At 45.5% G+C, this 25,572-nt stretch overlaps 2 protein-coding genes and 1 long non-coding RNA gene across 4 annotated transcripts; 1 reads left to right on the plus strand and 2 right to left on the minus strand.

The window, feature by feature from the left end:
- Nucleotides 1-1,359: 1,359 nt before the first annotated feature.
- On the minus strand, nucleotides 1,360-6,833 carry LOC140578690 (uncharacterized). The gene is made up of 3 exons (XR_011982957.1): nucleotides 6,499-6,833; nucleotides 6,223-6,395; nucleotides 1,360-1,722 (listed from the first exon to the last, which is right to left on the minus strand). It is a non-coding gene; the product is annotated as an uncharacterized lncRNA (long non-coding RNA).
- Nucleotides 6,834-6,875: 42 nt separating this feature from the next.
- Nucleotides 6,876-10,533, minus strand: rec8b (REC8 meiotic recombination protein b). Its single transcript, XM_072701147.1, is given in 12 exon segments — nucleotides 6,876-6,914; nucleotides 7,511-7,639; nucleotides 7,743-7,935; nucleotides 8,045-8,120; nucleotides 8,204-8,282; nucleotides 8,386-8,463; nucleotides 8,688-9,054; nucleotides 9,193-9,231; nucleotides 9,233-9,260; nucleotides 9,366-9,493; nucleotides 9,626-9,694; nucleotides 10,073-10,533. Coding segments are annotated over 12 exon segments (1,281 nt in total). The 5' UTR covers nucleotides 10,129-10,533.
- Nucleotides 10,534-14,165: 3,632 nt separating this feature from the next.
- pdcd6 (programmed cell death 6) lies at nucleotides 14,166-24,655 on the plus strand. Of its 2 annotated transcripts, none has more exons than XM_023806024.2 (6): nucleotides 14,166-14,386; nucleotides 16,234-16,295; nucleotides 19,070-19,114; nucleotides 19,462-19,641; nucleotides 19,837-19,946; nucleotides 24,010-24,655. In XM_023806024.2, exons 1-6 carry the CDS (start codon nucleotides 14,304-14,306, stop codon nucleotides 24,106-24,108), a joined length of 579 nt encoding a protein of 192 aa, XP_023661792.1. In that variant the 5' UTR covers nucleotides 14,166-14,303; the 3' UTR covers nucleotides 24,109-24,655. The 2 variants fall into 2 exon arrangements, with proteins under 2 accessions (XP_023661792.1, XP_023661793.1); XM_023806025.2 differs by having other exon boundaries at nucleotides 14,170-14,386; nucleotides 19,462-19,620.
- The last annotated feature ends 917 nt before the right edge of the window (nucleotides 24,656-25,572 follow it).

Here is a 25,572-nt window from a genome sequence, read left to right on the forward strand (position 1 = left end):
TCAAATCACTAGTTAAAATATTCTATAAAAATCTTATAAAATACTACAACTAAAAAGGTGTTTTAAAACTGCAAACAGTTAAAGTTTAGTTTGTAATGATCAACAATCTCCAGCAATTACAGGTTTATTATAAAAACTTGAAATATTTCATAAGTGAGTATATTTTAGGTTCACTGACTTCATGACCTTAACTTATGAACCATTTGAATCACTGTACTGATCTGTGGAGATCCACATGAACATACCAGGTCTTGCTCATGCCTACCCGGGTCCCGGTAAGACACTGATCACACCATGTGGTCCAGTTTGGTTTGCGGAGAACTTCTTCATAGACAGCAGCTCTGTAATAGGGCACAGTGTCAGGGTACAGCACACATACCACTTCACCACATCACAACACAGCAACCATTGGGGAAAAAAAACCACAATCACCAATCTCACCAAGCAGTCTGCTGAAGATGTGAGTAGCAGTACTCCGAGTGGCCTCTGGGGGCAGCAGAGAGTGGAAGAACATGTGTCCATAATGATTAAAGTGGTGGGCTGCCATCCTACAGACACAGGGGTGTAATATTAATAATCAGCATACTCTCCCTGCGCGGCAGGATGGTGATACTGCAGCAGCTCCCTGACTTTACCTGAGCACACTCTCTGTAGTACCCTCTGCCTCAGGCAGCTCCACCATCTCCTCGGGGATGCCCTCCAGATTGGGAGGAGTTTCTAAGATCGCAGACCTGTGGAAAGGCTGAGGGTAAGATGTATGCACACTGAGAAAGTACCAAGAAAGCCCAGAGTGGCAGCTCTGTCCTCCAAACACTGCTTATCATCTGTCTGAGGGACTGACAGACTCATGGGCTCGGCCCTCCCTGGACCGCTCCCCCCTGGACCGCTCCTCCCTGGACCGCTCTCCCCTGGACCGCTCCTCCCTGGACCGCTCCTCCCTGGACCGCTCTCCCCTGGACCGCTCTCCCCTGGACCGCTCTCCCCTGGACCGCTCCTCCCTGGACCGCTCCTCCCTGGACCGCTCCCCCCTGGACCGCTCCTCCCTGGACCACTCTCCCCTGGACCGCTCTCCCCTGGACCACTCCTCCCTGGACCGCTCCTCCCTGGACCACTCCTCCCTGGACCGCTCCCCCCTGGACCGCTGCCCCCTGGACCGCTCCCCCCTGGACTCTTCCAGCTGCACCTCAGTAAACATTTTGGTTCAGAAACCATTTTTTGTACTTTCAACCACAACCAAAGTAAAAGACAAGCACCACTGGCTATAAAAAGCGTGTATCCATAAGTCACTATGGATCAAAGTGTCTGGTAACTGACAAAGTGTACGTTTATTAAAAAAAAAAAAAAAAAAACTGAGGAAATTGTTTGACTCTTTCACAGTGACATCTGCTGGTGTGACGGGAGCTCACTGGCTGTGTGTTTGCATTCCGGTAAAAGTCCACATCTTTGTGGACTTTGTCACACTGAGGCCAGATGCAGAAGGCTGCAGGTCGACATGGTGGATGGTGACCTGCTGACATGTGACTCCTGAGTCTGCTCTGTGCCACGTGCGGACTGCTGTTCTGCACAGAACATCACCGGCCTTTTCGTCTGGTACCCCTTTTCTGAATGACGTCACCAGCTGTCCCAAACTAGTACCCCTCTCCTGATTGTGACTGAGACTTCGGGTTACCAACCTGATACTTCAGAGGCAGTCAGTCCCGACTCGCGCAACTCTCTGGGGACCTACCGGGTGGGGGGGGGGGGGGGGGGGGTCAAGCCTTATATTCAGCATTTAAGGTGCCTGCTTTACAATATTTCCATTCAAACCATAATAAACTTCTTAAAAGCAACATTACAAATACATTAATCCAGTGTTTCCCAACCCTGGGAACCCCGGACAGTCCATGTTTTTGCTTCCTCTCAGCTCCCAGCGCACCTGTACCAGATATTTGTTGTTCCTGATTGGCTGGGAGCTGGGAGGGAGCAAAAACGTGGACTGTCTGGGGTTCCCTGAGGACTGGGTTGGGAAACACAGCATTAATCCACTAAAATACATATATTGTCCAGGTGAGAGAGAGATGGAGAATGCCGCTTCTTTCAAAAAGATGTATGACCTAAAGGTCAAAAGGTTACGGGTCAAAAGTTCACTTGGGGGGGGTGAACGGGGTTGGGGCGTGGTTGGGGTGGAGCCAGGTGACGCAACAACTAGTGACGTTGTTAATAATTTCCATATGTTGGGAGAGGGGGTTTTAGGAGTCAGAATGTCACAGTGTAACCATGTATGTAGAACACACAACAAACAATAAACAAATACTGCAAAAAGTGCAAAACATTCTGCGGTGCTATATACATATGGAAGGAATAAATAACTGTATAGGTTACTACCGCCTCCATTTCCCTTGCTTACCGATAGGTGGTAAAGAAAGAAAATGAAACTTTGTTCACTTTTCGCTCAGAAATCTCACTGCAAAGTGGATGACGACTGGTTCTGTTGAATTAGGCCTAAGTTTCATTAAAAGTCAAACACGGTGCAGCTCAGTTACTACTGTTAACTTAACATGCCGTCCTCAGTAAACATCTCAAATCAGGCGCCCGGATGCCTTAAGCATAGGCCGCGGGGTCACCTTGTAGGAAAACCATTTACAGAAAAGGCGTCTTTATTAAAAATAACTAAGGCTTTATTCTTTAAAGTTATTAATGTGTTTTAATGTGACTGCTAAATGCAGTTTACAAGCTCCTACTGTTATAAAATAAAATGCTATTAACCAGGTGCACTCGAACTTACAGCTTTTTATGCTTCAGCTAAAAAACAATTTTGGAAAAGTCAGCATATAATGAATGGAAAGAATGGTTACAGATTTGTTGATACAGAAAATGCTGCTGGATCGTTCTTTCACGGCAGAGACATTCTCTTGCGATGGACCTGACCCTACACTGGGTACATGGGAACCATTGCTGAAGTAAGGATCTAATGCGTAGGTGTCGAGTCTCACGGTTAAAAGCCCCAGTCCCCATGTGGCTCAGGGTTCAAAAGCTGGTAAAGATTGGTAGATTCCATGAGAGGTACCCCTTTAAATATGCTTTATTCCCACCACCCCCCCCAAAAATTAGTACATTTTAAAAACATGACCGTGCTGCATACATATAACAAAACATGTGTACAACTTTTATTTTGAATAATAAAACATGTATTCATGTTACATTTTAAAACCCTTGTGCAACTTTGAAAATAAAAAACTTCATGTTACATTAACAAAATCTCCTTTGATAAAAAGCCTACAAAATTTTTACAACATTGTTTTTGTAAAATAAAAGCCACGTTCACAATAGATTTCAAAACTGATTCGCAAAATGAATGCATAAAACTTTGTATGAACAGGCTTGCGCTGCATACACGTAACAAAACGTTTTTGTATAACGTGTCTGGAAAATAAAACAACAGAACATCTTACATTTTAAAACATCTGTACATCTTACTTTGAAGAACTTTCATGTTACATTTTAAAACATCTGTACATCTTTCATGTTACATTTTAAAACATCTGTACATCTTTGAAAAACTTTCATGTTACATTTTAAAACATCTGTACATCTTTCATGTTACATTTTAAAACATCTGTACATCTTTGAAAAACTTTCATGTTACATTTTAAAACATCTGTACATCTTTGAAAAAAATTTCATGTTACATTAACAAATTCATTCGATGAAATATTTTTAAAGACGTACAACACCCTTTTGCGATGCTGCTAGTTTTACATTTCAGTTCCCAAAAGGCAGAGTTTCCCCACTAGTCAACAATCTGCGTTTGTCGTAGACGTCCCTGACATTTTTATCGAGGTCTATTAAACAGGTGAAACGTTTTCACGTCGCGTTTGATTTTGTTATAGTGCGTCATTATAGGGAATTATCCAGCTGCCTTTCATTTAACATGCTTAACCTTCGGCCTATGTTAGCTTTCTGTTCCTGTCTCTTATGTTAGACGGGTCGGTGCCAAGCCGTGTCTTACATCAGCCATAAGATACCCTCAAAACAATTATTTATCATCCAATTTGTTTCTTACCTCTTGGTTACCTTGTTAGGCTTCCTTATCCATGAAAAGAATTGTTTTAATATTTTTGGTGTGGCTTTCTGGACCTTCCTTTTGACAGCATTCCTCTCATTTTCAATAAAAAAATAATGGTAAAATAAACCTCGAGTGAATTATATACATAAACTGAACTGGTCTTATCTTACCTTACATGTGTGGGCATGCCTTACCTTGATTTTGTTTTAATTTATTTGGTTTAAATAGAGATTCCTGACAAAGTCAAAAAGCTTTGATGCAGTATATATTTAGAAAAAAAGGGTTCTCGGGGGGTGCTATATAGTACTATAGGGGTTCTAAGCAGAGTAAATAGAACCATTGCCTTCAAAAAGGTGCTATTTCTTTTAATTGAACCCTCTATAATGGTTCTATATAGAACCTTTGAGGGTGTCATATATGTACCAAGCTATAGAACCCTTAACGGTTCAATACGGAGCCTTGTGTTTTAAGAGTGTGCATAAGTATATGTGCTGCTTTTATGCATTTTTAAACTTAAAAACAGGTCGGTGCCGACCCTAACAGCACAGGAAGGTTAATAATGTCTCTAAGGACAGTAGGAAACAGGGCTCTTCGACCCTCGCTTCACCAGATGCTGCGGGTGGCGAGTCGTGTTGAGCAAAGTAGTTTTGATAAACCGCATCATTTTCATTATTAGCGTTGTTGATGTTGTCTATTTCATCTAATAAGGCTTCGGGTATAGGAGGGGATGATGCTCCGTCCATACCTGCTGATTCAGGTCTTTTGAAGATTTTCTCTTAACCGGTCCGTGCCGTCTCTCGTAGAAAAAAAACAGATACCGATTATTAGAATAAGTTATTTTAATGTATAGCGTTTATCATAAAACATGTATAAAATAAATAATATACTCACTCTATGGAAGTCCCATGTAGTTTTCTTTTTTTCTTCTTTGTCCATTGGGGTACTCGTGTTTCTTTACCAAAGGAGGAAAACCCGTACGGTGACCGCTCAGCATAATAAAAATATCTGCGGCTGGTTTTTAACTTTTATTTAATGAGAAATATACAGCCTGTCAAGTTTTAGGATACCGAGGATTATCTTATTTTCTTAATTATGTCTATTTGATGTACGTCGTGGTGTTTTTCTTTTAACTCATATTTGTACTTATGCGCAGACGATACGCTCGACCGAGGGATGACCTACCGGGATGTAACTAACGGCCGTATCAGAAAAACCAAAACTTCAAACAAAAAAAAAACATGTTATATACTGTAAGACAAAATGTCCAATTTGATATGTGGCCAAATTACAGTTTGACCCGGGGGTGACCCTCCTCCTCCTCTCATTCTTAGCGCCAACTTTCTCATTTTCACACAATTTCTTTCAGACTCGTGCAACACAGGGATAAGCTCTAACATCGCTCTCACAATCTCCGAGTCCTTTGCAGAATCTCCAAAGTCCTTACACGCTCTGGACCGACCGGGACCTTACCACAGCACCGCACCACAGGCGGACCCAGCGTACGCTCACACTCCATCAGGTAACCAACCCGCTCAGCTACGCGCTCAGCTCCGTGTTCGGCACCGTCAGCCATCACCCTCATAGCACGGGGCTATTCCAACAAATCACACTCATCAGCACACAATTCACTGCTGAAACTTCATTTCACTCTCCAAACTAGTCAAAATAAAATAAATAATTAAATAAATAATTTTGAAATAATAATAAAAATAAATAAATAATAATACAGAAATAAATAATAAAACCCCCTCTCCCAACATATGGAAATTATTAACAACGTCACTAGTTGTTGCGTCACCTGGCTCCACCCCAACCACACCCCAACCCCCCCCCCCCCCCCAGTGAACTTTTGACCCGTAACCTTTTGACCTTTAGGTCATAAATCTTTTTGAAAGAAGCGGCATTCTCCATCTCTCTCTGGTGTACTGGCAGACAGATGGAACACTGCAGTGATTTCTAGTTCAGTAAATACCTCAAATATAACTGCTACTTTTCAGTTGTGTGAGAGTGGATCACAATTGTGATCATATTCTATCCATCCCAGTAGATCATAAGCTTGCTCCCCGTTGTGCACCTACATGTATCCTTCTAAATTTTCCATGCAGTCTGGCTACTGTTCATGCACACAGTGATGATGACGACTCTGCGCACTCCTGCATGTTTACGTGGACACTTACCTCACGGACACTGCAATCGTCCCTTGTCATCTCCTCTATGGGCTCCTGCAGCACCAGCTCAGTCTCTGCCCCAATATCCAGCCCTGCCCCTTTTCGCACCCACCCATCTCCTGGGAAGATGGCGAGGGCTGCATGCTTTTTCCAAAAGGCATCTGCATCGTCGAGAAGTTGCACTGGAAGGATTTGGGCATCCGATGACCCACATTATCAGGAAAGATAAAGACACAATTCATATTTCCACCTACGTAATATTAATCGCCTTCGTCCTTCCCTTACCTCACGTTCCACTGCTATTCTTGTTAACAGTCTTGTTACCACTCGCGTGGATTGTTGCAATTCTCTTGTCTTTGGTCTCTCTAAGAAATCTCTTCATAAGCTTCAATTGGTACAAAATTCAGCTGCCCGTATTATCACCCGAACCCCCTCCGTCCACCACATCACTCCTGTTTCGCAGGAGCTTCACTGGCTGCCAGTTAAGTTCCATATTGACTATAAGATCTTGCTGTTAACATTTAAGTCCATCCACAACCTTGCCCCTCCATACCTGTCCGACCTTATACAAGTTGCCACTCCCTCTCGCACCCTCAGATCCTCATCCTCCGTCCATTTCACTATCCCCTTTGCCCATCTGACCACCATGGGGAGCAGAGCTTTCAGTCGCTCAGCTCCTCGGCTGTGGAACTCATTACCATCTGAGCTCAGAAACATTGACTCACTTCCACTCTTCAAATCGAAACTTAAAACCCATCTGTTCAAACTGGCTTTCTCTCTGTGCATTCAGTGGCTTTGTTTGATTTAACTTATGTTTTTATTCCTGTTTTTCTGTATTATTATGGTTTTATTATTTATATTGTTCTTTTGCATTCACTGTACGGTGTCCTTGAGTGTCTAGAAAGGCGTCTATAAATAAAATGTATTATTATTATTATGATCTCTGTTACTGAATGTTCTCTACCTGTAACTGTTTTAGATGTTGTTAATGTAAACATGACTCCGGGGGATGTAGGGGGACACAGTGTCGAAGGCAGAAGGAGGGGGACAGTGGCAGTGGGGGGGGGGGGGACGTAGGGGGACGTACTAGTGCAGTGAGTGACAAGAAGCTCCTTGGGGGCCCCCTGGTGATGAGATGGATGTTCAGCCAGCACCTGGGACTGAAAGACAGGCGCCTAAAAGGTCCGACTCCATGCCACAGTCACAAATGTTGCCAAAATACTTGTCATTCTCATTGTTCCATCCATAGTGTAAAAAAGGGATGCCCCCCCCCCCCCCCCTTATGCATGGCACATACCATGGACACAGTCTCCACCAGTGGGTCTGCTATCTGTGCCTGCATTGCATCATGGGATATTTGCACCCCCGTGTCAATGAAGAGCAGCTGGCGTCGGCGCCCTTGTCTGTCCCCCGGGGGGTTCATGTGCTGAGGAACCGAAAGGATACAGGGGATAAAGGAGGGGAGGAGTCGGGGGGGGGCATCCTCTTCCACCACGTGATAAATGCTTCTCTTTCGCAGACTCGCATACCGGCTCTATGGACTGACACACCCCTCTCTGAGGCTCCGCCCCCATCTCCCTGTGTCCACGCGGGGACATTGCGGGTGCCTCTGTGAGGGGCGGGGTCAGCTCTGTGGGGACGCTCCCCAGCTGGACCTCGACGGGGAGGCCCATGATTTCATCCGTTATCCACATGCTGTCCTCCACCGCCGTGTCCTTGTCTCTGTGAGAGACCCAGTTAAAAACAAACCTAAGATATGGCGCTATAACGGGCAGGAGCGACAAGCCCACCTGAGGGTGTCCTACGTGGTCCATCATCCAGTGACACTCACCGCTCCATGGAGATCTGGGCTGGTGACGGCTCCCTTGTGGCTTCCTGTCTTGCCATCCTCTCAACCCCCCCCTGCTCTGAAACACAGCCCCCAAGCCCGCCGATAAGCACAGACTCCTCCTGAGAGGGACCCAGCAGCAGCACTACCTAGAGTAATCACCTTGCAAAAAGGCATCCTTCTGCTCCATCAGCAGCTCGATCTCTTTGGCCGAGACCTCGGGAAGCTCCTCCCCTTCCAACTGGTGGACAGGAGGGGTGAGGGGACATGAGTGAGAGGCCAGCATCAAGGTTACGTGATGGCGTGTGTGTGCGACATTAGCCGGGGAGGCGGGGCTTCCGTACCTCGACCACCGGGATGGGAAAGCACTCCTCCTCCTTCAGAGTGATGAGACGGGGGGGGGGGGGGTACAGTGAGTCCCTCTGAAGCCACATAGTAGGACAGTTAACACAGAGCACACACTTGCTATTGGCTGTGCTCCTTCTTAGCAGGACACAGTTAACACAGAGCACACACTTGCTATTGGCTGTGCTCCTTCTTAGCAGGACACAGTTAACACAGAGCACACATAACCTCATTACCTTGTTCTGGGGTAGTTTTATGACTTGTCACTGGGGGGCACAGAGGACTACTCGATGTTTCATACTGCCGTAGCTGTGCATAGAGGGACAGTAACAGTTATATACCCAAAATCATATGACATGTCTCTGTGTAGCTTGCTACTTTCTGTATCGTCTGGCCTGAGGTCTCGCTGTGCTGTTGGACAGGAGGCCAAGGACTTACCCTGAACTTCCTGAGTAAAACGCTCAGCTGAATAAAGGATCACAGTTAAAAGCAAACTGGCATAATAAAGTGTAGGAAAGTGGTGCCCTGTGCAGGGCTCGGTGCTTGCCTGTGCCAGATGGTTTGGGCTGGGCAGTGCTCGTTCTACACCCATTACTCCAAAGAATGGGTCCAGCGCCCCCTCAGCCTCCTCCAGCAGTAACAGGGGGTCGGGGAACGTCAGGTCTGACCTGTGGGGAGCGTGAGAGGTGGAGCAGAGAGGCAGGGTGAGTGACACCAGTACTGTCACCGCCAAACGTGTGGCCACAGGGCCGCTTGCGCTGACAGGCAGACAGATTCAACCCCTTTCAGGATGCAGCTCGGCAAACCTGTCGGGCTCCACCATGTCGATCCGCGCATGCCTCTCGCAGCCGTTCCAAGGCCTGGTGGACCTCCTCTGACATGCCGGGGGGTACAATGATGCGCTTGCATGGTTTGTGAATCCTGGAGCACCCAAACAGAATCAGACATTGGCTACAGATGCCCTTGGCGTGGGTCTCACCCAGGAAGAAGGCACACTGCCGGTGGTAGATGACGATGATGCCGTACTGCAGCTGGCTGGAGAGGTAGAGCGAGAATCTGGGCCGGGGCCGGCCTGGCTTCACCAGTATGTAATCCATCGTGTCCACACTAAAACAGAAACAGGTTAACCAACACACCACCAGCATCAGCTATACACGACACATAACTGACATTACACAATGAACACCCACACCCAGAGTACGACACAAACACACACGAGCTCATAAAGCAAGCCCTTACCATGTGCGTCCCACGTTCACCGTGAGGAACTCCCGCCGACTGATTCGGACCCCCTTGGTGGCGGCTAGCCTGCATAGAACCAGTCAGAGTGACAAAAGTATGTTCAACAAAGCAAGACTACAAGAGACCTGATCAAGGTAAGATTGTCATTGTCATCTGTTCAAGTACAGTTACATAGGAATTGTTTCGTTTTCACTTTTCATAGTTCTTTCCTACGAGCACACAAACACAGGTCAGAGTACAGGTTGTGAACACAGCCCAGACGTCAAATAATCAGACCATAAGAGACCCGACCAGGGTGTAACTTTCCAATAAGACTGAGAGCATCGATCATGCCATGTCACCTAAGCACAGTATTAATTGCATATTCGACAAAAAGCCCTGTGTCATGTATTTCATATATTTCAATGCAGATTAAAATAACTGAGGCAATAAGATATGTCTCACCATATAGTGGCGAAGCAGCCAGTGTGACGATGTAAAACAGTGGGATAATAGAACATGCTATCCTGTCCTATCGCGTCTTCAATGATGTAAACTGATGCCTAAGACGTGCTTTATTTTTTCAGTCTTCTAACTCGTATACTTTACCAATAATCAGCGGCATTAAACACCGATGGGCACCAACAGTGTGGTACTCGCTCTGCCGCCAATCAGCGCTCTTATTCAGGTGACCGCTAGCCAATGAACTCTGTCATCCTGGACTCTGCTGGCCAATCACATCGCTCCGATTTGTACGACAGTCCACGCGCGGTGGAATTGGAGGGTTACTCGCTTTTCTGAAGGAGCCTCTGATGAAGTACATTGCGAGTAACTTATGAAATAATTAATTGGGAAGTTATTCAGATACTTGACGCTGTGGTTTTTATATGCGCTTTGTCGAAAACGTCAAAGGAGGTGAGGCTAAAATATTGCCTTTCACCAAAATCAAGTCTGTCATGCATCAAAATCTGAACCGGTATGCTGGGTTGCCAACTGTCACGCATCCGGCATGACGCTCACACTTTCAGGCTCCCGCGCTCACGCAAGAAATCTTACGGCAAATCTATATTATTCCAAACCCAAAATTAGCTGCATCGAAAGCGTTGGGGTAGTTTGCAAACCATACCGACTATTAAATAATAAAACTGTTAAATACATATAAATTTGTGCGCAGTCTTGTCTCGAATTGAAAATCTCTCGCCAGCCAACTGATCAAAGTTGGCAAACCTGAGCATGTGTCCGTACTTCAGCTTACAGGTAGAATCCTGAACAATGTTAAATATTGTTTTATCCGGTATATGTTTTATTACTTATAATCTGAATTGGAATGGGTCTGTACATTAGCTCGTAGTCAGTACGCTAGACAGTGCTTAAATATAGTTTTGTTAAATAGATTTTTGATTGCTTATAATCTAAACGGAATTGGGTTGGTACTTCAATTTGGAGTCATTACACTGGACAAGGGAGCTACATATTTTGGTCCCATGAAAGCATATCAGATTTGCAAGGTTGCCAACTCACACGCATCTGGCGTGATACTCACGCTTTCACATGCTCACGATCACGCAAGAAATCTCTTTATTGTCATTGTACAGAGCACAACGAAATTGAATAGCAGTCCTTTCGAATGCGTTCACACGTAACAAATATCAGTTAAAAACAGGAAAAGCTACAAATTAAAACTAATTCAAAGTACTAAAAAGAATGCATTTTAATATACATATAACTGTGTAAATATATTTGTGTGGTTTTGTATACAAGTAAATGTAATCTGAATAGCAGCTGAAGTATTGCACTCCAGGACAATGCACAATGTGGCCTGGATTACTGTTAATGTAAAAGGAAATATATGTACACAAGTGCAAATAGAAACAAGGAAATAAATATGAACATAGATGTAAATATGTAAACATAGATATAAATATGAAAGTGAAAGTCAGTGCAGAGTACTGTAGACAACTGTAAGTGTTGTTGATCACACAGGTCACAAAAACAATGTCATTCTTTGGCAGTGTTCAGTTCTCGTATGGCTTAAAGCTGTTGGTCCGTAATGGGATAGAGCTGAAATGTCTACTGGAAGGCAGAGTCAAACAGATGATGTCCAGGGTGAGATGAGTCCTTCAGTATGTTGGCTGCTCTGCTGAGACAGCAAGGGCTGAGTAAGTCTTCCAAAGAGGGCAGCGGGCAGCTGACGATCTTCTGGGGTGTGTTCGTGACCCTCTGAAGTGCTCTCCTGGCTGCTGCTGAGCAGCTGGTATACCGTACAGAGATACAGTATGTCAGCACACTCTCGATGGCGCAGAGGTAGTAGGACACCAGCAGCTTCTCATGCAGGTTGTTTTTTCTGATGATCCTTAGGAAGTAGAGTTGCTGCTGTGCCTTTTGACCATTGTGATGGTGTTTATAGTCCAGATGAAATCTTCAGTGATGTTCACATCCAGGAACCTGAAGACAGGGACCCTTTCCACACAGTCCCCCTTGAGATATAGTGGGTCGGGGTCTGCAGTATTCTTCCAGAAGTCTATTATGAGTTCCTTTGTTTTTGAGGAGTTCAGGGTGAGATAGTTCCTTGTATACCACATTGACAGTTTTTGGACTGCATCCCTGTCTCATCTCTTCCTGAGATAAGTCCAGCCACAGTTGTGCCATCTGTGATCTTGATGGTGTTGGTGAGGTGGATTGGGGTGCAGTTGTGTTGTAGTTGAAGACAGCATAGAGAAGGGGGCTCAACACATAGCCCTGTGGAGTGCCGGTGCTGAATGTAATGGTGGGTGAGAGGTGAGAGCCTAGTCTGACATTCTGGGGGAGGTTAGTCAGAAAGTCCTTGATCCGGTGGGAGATGGACTGGGAAAGGTCTGTGAGTTTAGTTACCAGTCTGTCTGGAATGACTGTGTTGAAAGCAGAGCTGTAGTCTATGAAAAGCATCCTCACATAGCTCCCCTGGTGTTCAAGGTGTGTCAGTGCAGTGTGGAGAGCAGTGGCAATGGCATCCTCTATAGACACTCTGTAGGTGAACTGGAATGGGTTGAAGGTAGGTGGGAGGCTGGCTTTGATTTCTGCATGACCAGTCTCTCGAAGCATTTCATTATGACCAGCGTTAGTGCGATTGGCCGATAATTGTTGGGGCAGCTGATGACATTCTTTTGTGGCAGTGGAATGATTGTGGCAGACTTCAGGCAAGGTAGGATGATGGATTTTGACAGTGACAGGTTGAAGATCTTTGTGAAGACCTCAAAGAGCTGGTGTGCACATCCCTTCAACACCCTTCCTGGCATGCCATCAGGGACAGCAGCTTTACTTGGGTTCATGGCTCTGAGCACCTGCCTCATGCTCCTGCACCTTGAGGATGTGACTGTCTCTGTGGACAGTTGTATGGCAGTTAGTCTAGTAGTTAGATATTTGCTGGATGCCCTGCCACATCCCCCATAGGTTGTTGTTGGTAAAGTGATCCTCAATCTTCCTCTTGTAGGCAGCGTTAGCCTCCACGATGCCTCTCTTTAGGCATTTTTATGCATTTTGTTACCTAAGGTTTTTGTATTTAGTAGAGTACAGTTGTTGTCTGCTTCTCCAAATCATGATTTTCAAAATCTTCTAATTTGTCATTTCAAAGCAATGCTGCAGTTGTGAGGAAGCTCTGTCAGACCATGTCTTAACAGTTTTTATGGTGGTTGGAGCTTTTCTCCTCAGGGGAGTGTAAGCTGGGGTTAGGAGTTTGGATAACTGGTCTGATCAATCTAAGTGAGGTAGTTGTGTTGACCTGAATCAATTCTTGATGTTTGAGTAAACTTTATCAATTGTATTTCTCCCCCTGGTGACAAAATTTATGTGTTGATGAAATTTAGGGAGAACTGTTTTTAAATTTGCATGGTTAAAGTCACTAGCAATTATATGGGTGGCAAATCTATATTCTATTATAAACCTAAAAGTAGCTACATCAAAAGTCATGAGGTAATTTCAAAACCTTATAGACTATTTATAAGGTAACAAAACGGTTACATACATGTAAATACGTGTGCATGTGTGTGCAGACTTGTCTACTTGTCTCTAATTGAAAATCTCACTCCAGCCAGCTGACCAGCTGGGGGCAGTGTTTGTTTCAGTAAGGTTAGCGTCTGGGCCTTTGATTGGAAGGTCACTAGTTCAAGCTTGGCCTAGTTAGAATAGTCATGTCTGTGTGCCCCTGAGCAAGGTCTTTAACCCCCAACTCCATGGATGCTGCTGCAGGTGGCTGCCATTTGCTGCCAAGCTTGCTCTCACCTACATGTGTGTCCTGGAGAGCAAGATGGAATAGGCAAAGAGAAAATAAACAACATGTCATTATTATATTCCAATTTCTTTGGTCCCTGTCAACCAGGCACCCTTGGAATCCCTCCTTTTTACATTACTCATGACAGTTAACAGTTTTTAAATAGGTCTATAGTTTTATGGGGTATATGTTTTATTACTTAAAATCTGATCCGTGCTGGGTCGGTACTTCATTAGTAGAAGCTTTAATTTAGATATAAAAGCATAGCGCGTGTAATCAGGGCGCCGCAGCAGGACCCGGCAGCAGCGACTCGCGCCGCTTCCGGTTTCATCACTGGCGCCGCCCCTGACGCGCGAGGGCTGTGGCCGCGCTAGCGTCCTGCCTGCAAACGCCCACCGCCGTCGAGCAGCAGCGGACAGTGGTGCATTTCAGCCCGGACGGGACCGCAAAATGGCGTATCAGGGCCAGTATCGACCGCCCCAGTTCGGCGCCGCTCCACCAGACCAAGGCTTCCTGTGGAATATATTTCAGAGGTGAGGGAGTGCCGCTTCCGCGTTCTAGGCCGGACACCGTCCGGTGTGCGGAATTCCGACTGGCAGCCTTCAGAACGTCTTCCCGGTGTCGCATGATGCTGCGGTCGTCCGTCAGTGCGGATCAGTGCGGTGTTCACGGGAAGGTGGGCTGACACCGCCGTGGGGTTACGGACGTGTTTCGAGACGTGGAAGATCGTCCTTCTTCTTCCTCATTTTAATGAATAACAGGCATTATGCACAGTGAAGGACTGGGCGTACGCGCCGGAGGGAACACGGACAGCTGGAAAAGTCACCAGGAGAGTCATTTAAGTAGTGATTACTGGGGATGTCCGCGGGTGTTGCTCGCTGCTTTCGACACTGCATCTGGACCCAGGGTAGCAGCTTTGGAGGGAGTGAATTGTACTGTTCCAGGCACTTTTCCCTGGTTTTTGAGTGTTTGTGAGTCACAGCCTGGTTACTAAGGGAATGTATGAGTCACTGCAGTCTTGTGGCATAGTTACTGTTATGCCATATTTACTGCTGTTTCGTCACTCTGCCGTGTGTGAAGGAGGTCTGCCTCAGTCACGGCCGAGCGGCGCTGCAGTTTGCTGTGTGGTCCAGCGGGAGCGCTCTCGCTTAGTGGGCGGCCAGCGATAAGGCATCTTAACGTCTCCCTGGGCTGGTGCCAGAATGTGGCTGGAACCCTGATTTTAGTTTTCACATTAAGGTCAGGGAGTTTCCCACCACTGAGTTTTGTGACACATCGTGACCGAATGTAATTTAAGGAGTTACACTTATGTCTGCTGTAATGTGAGACATTTAAGTTTAAGTGGTATTTCTCAAGTAGACAAGAATCCATCTTCCCGTGAGATACAGACCTGTTTGCCTGCATGCCTCTGTAATGGGGCGGATTAATGAATAGACTTGCACAGGATCAGCCCCCCCCCCCCCCCCCCCCCCCCCCCGACCATCTAGTTTTTAAAAAAATGACTATTTAAAAAAAAAAAAAAAAAAAAACCCTGTATGGGTCATTTATTTGTTTGCGAGTTGGTAATTGACTAAAACTGAATGGGGAGACCAGTTTTTAAATGTCTCTTTTATGCTGTTGTGTATTTTCTGGTATGTGTATGACTGATGTGGAACTTTAAGTTTGCCAGTTTGTTGTTCTTATGATGTGATTATTCCCGTTTTGATACAGCATCACATTCTCTTTCACTTTGTAGAAGTTATTTTATAGTTACAGTACTGATATTTAATAGTTTTATAGTTAATCGTATCATCTTGGGGAGTGGGGGCAGACTAAGGGCCTACGGAGAGTATAGCCTAGGGGCCCATGAACTTGTGAATGAATCCGCCCCTGCCTGGGCGTGTATGATTTAAATGTGTGCAATATGGGTATACAGACGCTCCTCTACTTACGAATGAGATACATTCCGAATGGCTGTTTGTAATTTAAAATGTTCGTAAGTCGTTATTCAACATCATTTTAAGGGTATATGCAAGTACAAGGAACTAGGATGCTGGGAGTACGCACGCTACGCTGCTGCTCGGCAGGAGTAGCGGCCAGAAGTCATACTAGGCGGGATTGGCACGCAGAAAAAAAAAAATTGATGTTGTGGACAGGAAACTGGAGCCCAATGAACACAATTTGGACTTATTGTCCTCATCCTTCGTATGTCTGAAAGTTTGTAAGTTGAAAGTTCGTAAGTAGAGGAGCGTCTGTATTTGTGAGTGTTATCGATGTTTTAAAAGCGCTAGTACTAAATTGTACTAGTAATATCATCAGTAGCAGCAGTGTTAATTTCAGTGGGTGCTTGTGATTCCTTGATAATGTAATATAACAGCCTCTTTCTGTATTTCCTTTGTAGAGTGGACAAAGACAGGAGCGGCTCAATATCTGACACGGAGCTTCAGCAGGCCTTGTCCAACGGTGAGTTTGCAGCTGCCTAAATCACATTTTCTTCCACCTGGCTTGGTGGCATCTGTTGAAATTGTGGTGCTTGGGGTTGGGAATTGCTGAGGGATTGGTTTGCTCGGTGGTCTGAAATGGAGTCCGACATTGGGAGATTATGTCAGATTGCAGGTAGAAAGAGTATTCTTTTGTGAGGCTGGTGTGCTGCAAACGGTTAACCCATCCTTTACAGCTGTGGAATGCATAATAAACTGACATGACCAGTCTGCTCCCTTCATAAGGATAAAATATTTTTAAAGTAGGTTGTTGGTGTGTTTCAACTGTGAATGAGCTCTGCAGCCCCATCGCCCGACAGAATGGTTAAAACCTATGGAGGATGAAGCTGAATTTTGTTTGGAACTGTTAGAACTGGCCAATTTCTGCATGTTCTTTAGGCTCGAAGTATGGATATTTCTTGATGGTGTGGGGCATGTACATGTGCCTGTATCATCATTTACTTTTGACTGGATTGGCCGGAGCAGCCAGCTGCCGGGGGCTTTTGCCCTCTCAGCAGGGCACACCGCAATGCCACTGAAATCTTAACTGTCATCATCGGCCCTGTTGTGTGTAAGGATTTTGTTTCCAGGACGGCCCATCAAGATGAATGTGGGTAACCTTCATACCCTTGATATTGAACCAGTGACCATTTGGAAGATCCAGTAAGAATTTGGAGGATTCTTGTAAATGTTTAATATTTATTGATTGCTATGCATTTGTCGCACAAAGTTAGCAGTGTCTCTGGGAAGCGTGAGCTTGTCGGGCAGCTCCTCCTTGTAGCAGTCTGTGACATACAAGAGGAGGATCGGTAATCACACAGACGGGCTCATACAACAGCGGATTCTAAAGTGACCCTGTGTCGTGCTCAGAACACTCTCAGCTCATAGCACAGCTCAGCAAAAGTAAGGGAGGAGAAGCAGGTCATAACTGTGGGGGGTTAAATCCTGCCAGAGGGTGCATTTCCCATCTTCACACTCTTCCAGTGTCTGTTTATTTAATTTTTTTTGTACATCCTGTTTATTAACTGGGTACAGGCCCTGCTCTGAGTTCCCTGCTGTAGGCGAGCGTGGGGACTGCACACAGTGTCTGCTTGTGGAGGTGCGGGCCGCGCTCTCTGACCACTCCCCCGTCGAGGGCTGTGCAGTGAGCACACTCAGTCTTCTGGCAGCACACACAGGGGCTTTTGTCTCTTAAGACTCTGGTAGGAGAGGCCTCCAGCTCTGGGGTGCGGACCTGCCACGTGTGACTCCCTGACTGGCGCTCAGCCGCACCCCTCTCCCAGCAGACACTGACCTTATTGCCTCTGACTGTTTGAGCTGACCTTATAATGGGCGGAGAACCGGCTCACTCTGCTCACTCAGTGGATTATCCTGGACAGTCCAGTGATATATTTTTCCTGTTCTCTTCCTGATCCCACCCAGCAATAAAAATGAGGCTGGTTTGGAAAAGACAACCTATTTCACTGGGAAGGAAAATGGAAAAAACCCCGGCTGTGTGTGTTGGGTAGGGGGGCAGGGTATTCTCAAACCTGGATGAAGAATTAGGGGCATCCTGATTTTGCAGAGTTCGACGTGTTCCTGGGATAACAAGGGAGGAGCTTGCATTTCACTTCTTTAACCAATCACAGTCTTTTTTTTTTTTTTTTTAATGATATCACCACGTTGGTCCATTTTTCCCCTCATTTTCAAACTTCCAGCGGTGTCTGTTACCAGAAGCTCACTGGTTAAAACTTAATTATTATTATTATTAATATTATTATTGTTGTTGTTATTATTATCATCATGAAATAAAGACATGCCCTTTCATGTGTCCATATATGAGTTGCAGGTAAGCATGTTTCCATGTTTCATATCTATGACATGTCCCTTAATAAAAGGCATGCTCAGGGCATGACCTAGGGACACGTCGAATTTGGCAGAATCAGGATGTGTGATGAATTAGGTGGGGAGGACCTTCTGATCCTGGTCTGTCCAAGCAGCAGGGGGTGCATCACAAAGAGGCAGGGGAGGCCCAGCTCACATTACTGACACGTCCATGGCATGATGACCTGGTGCGCTTTATGCAGATTAGAGGTGAACTCTTACAATCTCCACAATAAAATGAACCTGGTTTGAAGTCCATCTCATCATTACAGAGTGTGCTCTTTCAGCTTTGGAAATGGTACATTAAGTTCTGAACTTTATGAACCAACTTAGGGTCTTTTGCCAGATATCCTCATAAGTGATAGATTTGGGTTGGGAAGGAAAAGTGTAAAATGGGGAGAAGTGAACAACCAGGAAAACCCAATGCAAATAGGCACTAAATACAAGCCTTGTAAGACACCACTGGCTGTCAACGAGCTCACTTTTCTTAAGTTTTTGTTTGCTTGTGATTTTCTCATGGCCATGAAGGACCTGATTCAAGACTCACACTTTTTGCACTATAGTGTAACAGCAGATCTACTGGTGTAAAACTCTGCGTTCTGATGTCTTAAGGACCTGATGGGGAATATAAAATACTGAGTGGCTGATACATCTGTGTCCCTGTTTACCTGCTGCAGGGAATGCAGCTGAAAATGCTGCCTGTCTGGCTTAAGTTATCTCTTCATATCTTTGTATTACTGTCGGCATGGTGATTTTCCTGCCCCTTTCAAGATAATGAAATATGTACTTGTCACACTCTACTGTAGAGTGTAGCTTTCTGATCTAGGGTGAACCACTTCCATAAGTGATATTTGACTTGCAGTAAGGAGTCTAATTATGTGTTGAATCATTTAGGTACATGGACACCTTTTAACCCTGTGACTGTGCGGTCAATCATATGTAAGTACTGATGTTTTTTTAAAGAAATGTATATTTTCTGATAAATATGCCTCAATTGTATTCTGCATTTTATGCCTGAAGTATTTGGCAATGTCTTTACTCAGCAAGTAAGTGAGACACTTTGGTACATGTCCTGTATGAACTCAGTTGAAGTCTGGGCAAGTATGAGCTCAGTTAGTGATGGCAATCTGTTAAGCTTGTGAACCCAGTTGTTCACCATATGCTGCTGGCTTCTGTGCATGCCTTTATTTTTCTCTGTTAGTCATGGTAATCTGTTAACCAACTGAGCGTTGTTCATCATTATACACTGCTGGCTTCTGTGCATTCTTTTTGTCTCCCACACGTAGCCATGTTTGATCGGGACAACAAGGGTGGTGTGAACTTCAACGAGTTTGCGGGAGTCTGGAAATACATCACCGACTGGCAGAACATCTTCCGGACGTATGACCAAGACAACTCGGGCTTCATCGACAAAAACGAGCTGAAGCAGGCTCTCACTGGCTTCGGTGAGTGGCCTGACCCAAGCCGTACGTATCATCTGATCATCTGACTGCATATCGAATTGACTGACCCGATATGATATGATATATGACATTTACAAAACTTCTGCAGTTGTCTTGTGTAGTAAAGTGCAGAATATTATCGTCACAGAAGTTCCAAATAAATAAAGCCGTGGGGTTGGAATTTGATAAATAAACCTTGTCCACATCTGTCACCTCCAGGCTATCGCCTCTCTGAACAGTTCTATAACACGCTCATTCAGAAGTTTGACCGGCAGAAAAAGGGACAGGTGGCTTTTGATGACTTCATTCAGTGCTGTATAGTACTACAGGTGAGCACCAGCACGACACTCCCAGGGGGTATCAGAGGGGTACTTTCTGCCCCCCCTGCCCCACGCCCCCTACGCTCATGTACTCTGATGATGCTGATGAGAAACAAGGGGCGGGATTATGGCACACTGTCAGTCACTTGGTGTAGCCAGTAAGAATAATAGCAGTAGCCTGTGGGAGGTGAATTAGCCCAGTGACTGGAAGTGTGTGAAATTCCACCGTGATTTATAAAATTCACATCTTGCATTTTCATTCTTGCCTGGGTTCTCCAAACACACAAGGTGATGATGCAAGGTTAATTAAAGGCCGTTTACATCATGCTTTCTGATGCACAGCTGGAGGTGCTGTGCTCCCCTCCACCTTTCAGACATTAGCCATCTGCACTCTGCCTGCAAGTGAGATCCACATTATTGCAACCTTTGCAAGAAAATTGGAGTTCTGCCGTTTTTTGGAAGGATGATGTGCATATGGTATGCTTGGTCAAGTCATATACACTTATTAACCATAACATTAAAACCACTGGCACTTGACGTGAATAACAGTGATTATCTTGTTACAATGGGACCTGTCAAGGGTGCCATTAAATATTAGGTAAGTGGACAGTCAGTTCTTGAAGCTGATTCAATTCAATTCAATTCAATTCTTTGTCATGTGTACAAGTACAAGTACCGTGTACAATGAAATGCTTACTTGCATGAGCTCCTGCAGACAGTGAACATAGACAACAAGACAGACAACAGGATGACAAGAGATGACATGAATGATAAAGTGAATTTTAAATAAGTAGAATAAATAAGACCAAGTAAAATAAATAAGACCAAGAGACAGAGAGAAGTATATGTGCGGGTAGCAGTGGAGGTGACACAGGTTACTGATTGTTCATGAGTCTGATTGCAGTTGGGTAGAATCTGTTCCTAAACCTGGAGGTGTGCATCCGAATGGACTTCAGTCGCTTCCCAGATGGTAGGAGGGTGAAAAGTGACAGTGCAGGGTGGCTGGGGTCCCGCCTGATGCAGTCACCTCCCTGAGACAGCGTGTAGTGTGGATGTCATGGATCACAGTGAGCTGTGTGCCCGTGATCTTCTGTGCTGAGTGCACCACACGCTGCAGAGCTCTGTGGTCCTGAACTGAGCAGCTGCTGTACCAGGATGTGATGCATCCTGTCAGGATGGATTCCACAGTACACCTGTAGAATCTGCACAGGGTTGTGGGGGACATCCGGGCTTTCCTCAGTCTCCTGAGGAAGTCGAGGCGTTGTTGTGCTCTCTTGCCTATTGCCACCGTGTGACTTGACCATCAGTGAGGGTGACTCCGAAGAGCCTAAAGCTGCTGACCTGCTCCACAGCCTCACCTCCGATGTAGATGGGGCTGTGCTCTGTTGCCTGTTTGCGGAAATCCACAATCATCTCCTTAGTTTTCTTGACGTTGAGGGAGAGGTTGTTGTTCTGACACCAATCTTCCAGGTGTCTGACCACCTCCCTATAGGCCGTCTCATTGTCCTCGCTGATCAGACCTATTACGGTGGTGTCGTCAGCAAACTTAAAGATGGAGTTGGAGTTGTACTTAGCTACACAGTCATGGGTGAAGAGAGAGTAAAGCAGGGGGCTCAGCACACTTCCCTGCGGGGTGCCAGTGCTGATGGTGATGATGGAGGAGGTTTTTCCACCCATGCGCACTTGCTGAGGTCTGTCGGTGAGGAAATCCAGTACCCAGTTGCACAGTGAACAGCTAAGCCCCAGATCCAGGAGTTTAGTGATGAGCTGGGATGGAATGACGGTGTTAAATGCAGAGCTGTAGTCCACAAACAGCAGCCTGGCATAACAGTTCTTGTTTTCCAGATGGGACAGGGTGGTATGGAGTGTGATGGAGATGGCATCCTCTGTGGACCTATTGCTACGATAGTCTGGACCCCCTCCAGTTTGCCTGTCAGGGATGGTGTCTTTGATGTGTTCTAGCACCAGCCTCTCGAAGCACTTCATGACTATGGGAGTAAGTGCTACTGGGCGGTAATCATTAAGGCAGTCTATTTTATTTTTCTTTGGGACAGGGATGATGGCTGAATGCTTGAAGCAGGTGGGGACAGATGAAACTTTCAGAGATGTATTAAAAATGTCCGTAAAGACTGCAGCTAGTTGATCGCAACATGTCTTTAAGACGCGACCTGAGACTCCGTCTGGGCCGGGTGCTTTCCGGATGTTGAGTCGGGAAAAAGACCTCCTCACATTATCCTCGGAGAGCCTCAGGCTGGAATCTTGCGGCACTGCGGGGGAACGCACAGGCTTGTTCGAGTTAGTAAGCTCAAAGCGAGCGGAAAACTCGTTCAGCTCGTCTGGGAGTGAAGCGGCGGTAACTGTGTCTGCGTGTGTCCGGGGTTTGTAGCCCTGAATGCCCTGCCACATCCGACGAGCATCTGCTGTGTTGTTAAACTGAGAGTCTAATTTGTGGGCGTACTGACGCTTTGCGTATGTAATGGCTTTTCGTGTGTGTTGATGTGTTGGAAGAAAGAAAAATGAGCAAGCATGAGGATCGGAGTGACTTTCACAAGGGCCAAATTGTGATGGATAGACGTGACGTCGGAGCAGGTCCTGTAGGGTGTTCACGTTATGCAGTGGTCAGTACCTACCAAAAGTGGTCCAAGGAAGGCCATTTGGTGAACTGTTGGCGTGGTCCTGGCTGCCCATGGCTCATTGATGCTCTTGGAGAGCAAAGGCTAGCCCGTTTGGACGGGTCCCATAGGAGAGCTACTGTAGCACAAACTGCTGAAAAAATGAATGCTGGGTATCATAGAAAGGTGTCAGAACACATAGTGCATCGCAGCATGCTTTGTACGGGACTACATAGCCACAGAGCGATTAGACTACCCAAGCTGACCCCAGTCCACCTCTGAAAGTGCCTACAATGGGCAAGTGAGTGTTAGAACTGGATCATGGAACAATGGAAAAAGGTAGTCTGATCTGATGAGCCACGTGTTCTGTTACATCATGCGGATGGCCGCGTGCGTGTGTGTTGGTTACCTGGGGAAGAGATGCCATTAGGATTCATTATGGGAAGAAGGCAAGCTGCCAGAGGTTGTGTGATGCTCTGGACAATGTTCTGCTGGGAAACCTTAGGTACTGGCATTCATGTGGGTGTTACTTTGACAAGTTCCACCTTGTGAAAAAGTGTTGGCTTAGATAAGGGTTGCTGATTCTCACCTGCTGGTGACCTTTACAGGGTGTCCCATCAGAACCCTGAAATTATAAGCATACCTCTGACTGGGTTATTTTATAGCTGGTTAATAGCGCATCATCATACCACTCCACAAAGCAATTCAGATACACCTTGGGTGATTATGTAATTGTAGTTTACTGAAACAGAAATAAAAACATAGGGATTAACATATTATTACCACTCACAGATAACATAGATTTATAAACATTTATCAAACATGGGATACTAAACATGGGATTCAGCATGCCGAGACATTTTGGACAATTCTATACTTCCAACTTTGTGGGAACAGTTTGGGGAAGGCCCTTTTCTGTTCCAGCATGACTGTGCCTCACTGCATAACGCAAAGTCCATAAAGACATGGTTGAGTGAGTTTGGTGTGGAAGAACTTAACTAACCCACAAAGAACCCGAACCCTAACTCAATCAAACACCTTTGGGATGAACTAGAACCAAGGTTGTGAGTCGGACCTTCACGTCCAACATTAGTGCCTGACCTCACAATTTCTCTTCTGGATGAATGGGCAGAAAGTCCACCAGACACACTCCAAAATCTTGTGGAAATCCTTCCCAGAAGAGTGGCAGCTGTTATAGCTGCAAAGGGGGAACCAGCTCCATATTGATGCCTTTGGATTTAGAATGGGATGTCATAAAAGTTCCTGTATGTGTAATGGCTAGGCATCCCCTTTGTCCATACAGTGTATTAGATCTCTCGGGAAGAAATTCCCTTTTGAACCAGGTCTGCTCTGTGCCTGTATGTGGGAGCATGTAACAGACCACGTGTGTGGGTGGTCTGTGCAGTATACAGAGACAGTTCTACCTGTGTTGATCTCAGTTGCATGTGTCATGCACACAGAGGCTGACGGATGTGTTCCGGCGCTATGACACGGACCAGGACGGCTGGATCCAGGTCTCATATGAACAGTACCTCACCATGGTGTTCAACGTCGTATAGTGTGAAGAAGATGCACCTGGGCGCACCTGGACACAACAAGCGTGCCAAAGCTGAGACCAGCGTACTCATCATCCACTTTTAAAGTTATTGACCAAAGGGGGACTGTGGTTTGGGACTCTAAGGGATCAGCCTCCCTAGTGGTCCAAAGATGTGGTTTCTTAAAGGAATCGCTGCAGTAAATCCGCCATAACTGTGCTGATATGCACTTAGATATGTAAATGCATTTGGGGGGGGGGGGGTATGCATGCTAGGGGCTCAAATTTATGTTCTCGCATGAAGCGCTATTCTCTATCAGTATGTTTTGCTAATATAATGTTTACAAAATGCACTGTGAGGGCAGTGGGGGGTGATTGGCAAGCCCCCTTTGGGGCCATGGACGTGTGTTTGTGCCATATTTGGGGAAGGACACACTCCGGCCTGCAGGTAACGCTAATAAACCACAGGGGTGCAGAAGAAAACATGCTTTGTGTAGCTTAATGAGTTTGTGCATGGTGCCTTAAAGTATATACTGCTAAAACATTTTTTTATTAAAGATGATGTATTTGGACATGGTGGGGATGTCTCTTATTACTGCGGGAGAGTGTGTGTGCTGTCACACGACGCTGAGGATGCCACCGTCATCCTTTGTGTCTGTACCAGTGCTGTGCTGAACCTTAAGCTTCCTCAGCTTGGCAGCTGTGAATTATTCCTCTGGAATCTGATTTAAAATAAAAAAAAAAACCAGGTAAGTTTCACAGAGACTGGGAGGGACAGGATGCTGTCACACTCCCACATGCTCAATGAATGGTCAGCCCAGAACTGGCACATGATCACAAAGTTTAGTATTCATTTTTATATAAACACTTCCTGGGTTACGATGGTCCATGTTACAATACTTCGACATTACGATGGGTAAATGTTTTTCACTTTCAGTACGTTATTCAATAACATAAGAGATTCAACCTTTTTAAAATATAAATTGTATGCTTTGTGTTATTGATTTTGTTCAACTGTAAGCTAATGTAAGTGTTCTAAGCATGTTTAAGATGTTTACGGCTATGATGTTTATTAGGTGTACTGTATTAAAATGCATTTGCACCTTACATTTTTGCATTACAATAGGTTTGTCGGAACGTAACCCCATCATAATCTGGGGAGAAGCTGTGCTGTAGAGCAGGATTCCCCAGTTCCGATCCTGGAGGGCCAGTCTGCAACACAGTTTACAGATTTACCTGCTCAAACACCTTATTCAGCTCAACAGCTAATTACCAGGTTTAAAAGGTATGTTTGAGCAGGGAATTAAGCAAATTGTGTTGTAGAATAGCCCTCCAGGATCAGAACTGGGGAACCCGGCTGGAGTGCCTTCCACCCAAAGTGCTTTACAACTGATCCAGAAATGGGAAGGTTATCAAATACTATTTAAGTTATCAAACATTTAATGTAAAGGTGATAATGCATGAGGCAACCAGGTGAGACACAGGATAG

This window comes from Paramormyrops kingsleyae, chromosome 1, assembly GCF_048594095.1.
Source record: "Paramormyrops kingsleyae isolate MSU_618 chromosome 1, PKINGS_0.4, whole genome shotgun sequence".
Lineage (NCBI taxonomy): Eukaryota > Metazoa > Chordata > Actinopteri > Osteoglossiformes > Mormyridae > Paramormyrops > Paramormyrops kingsleyae.

Bases quoted from the DNA above. Each gene is read 5' to 3' on its own strand.
- pdcd6 (XM_023806024.2), top strand. From the start codon at position 14,304: ATGGCGTATCAGGGCCAGTATCGACCGCCCCAGTTCGGCGCCGCTCCA. The intron at 19,642-19,836 runs GTACGTATCATC...TGTCACCTCCAG, and splicing joins TGAGTGGCCTGACCCAAGCC to GCTATCGCCTCTCTGAACAG. The intron at 19,947-24,009 runs GTGAGCACCAGC...TCATGCACACAG, and splicing joins AGTGCTGTATAGTACTACAG to AGGCTGACGGATGTGTTCCG.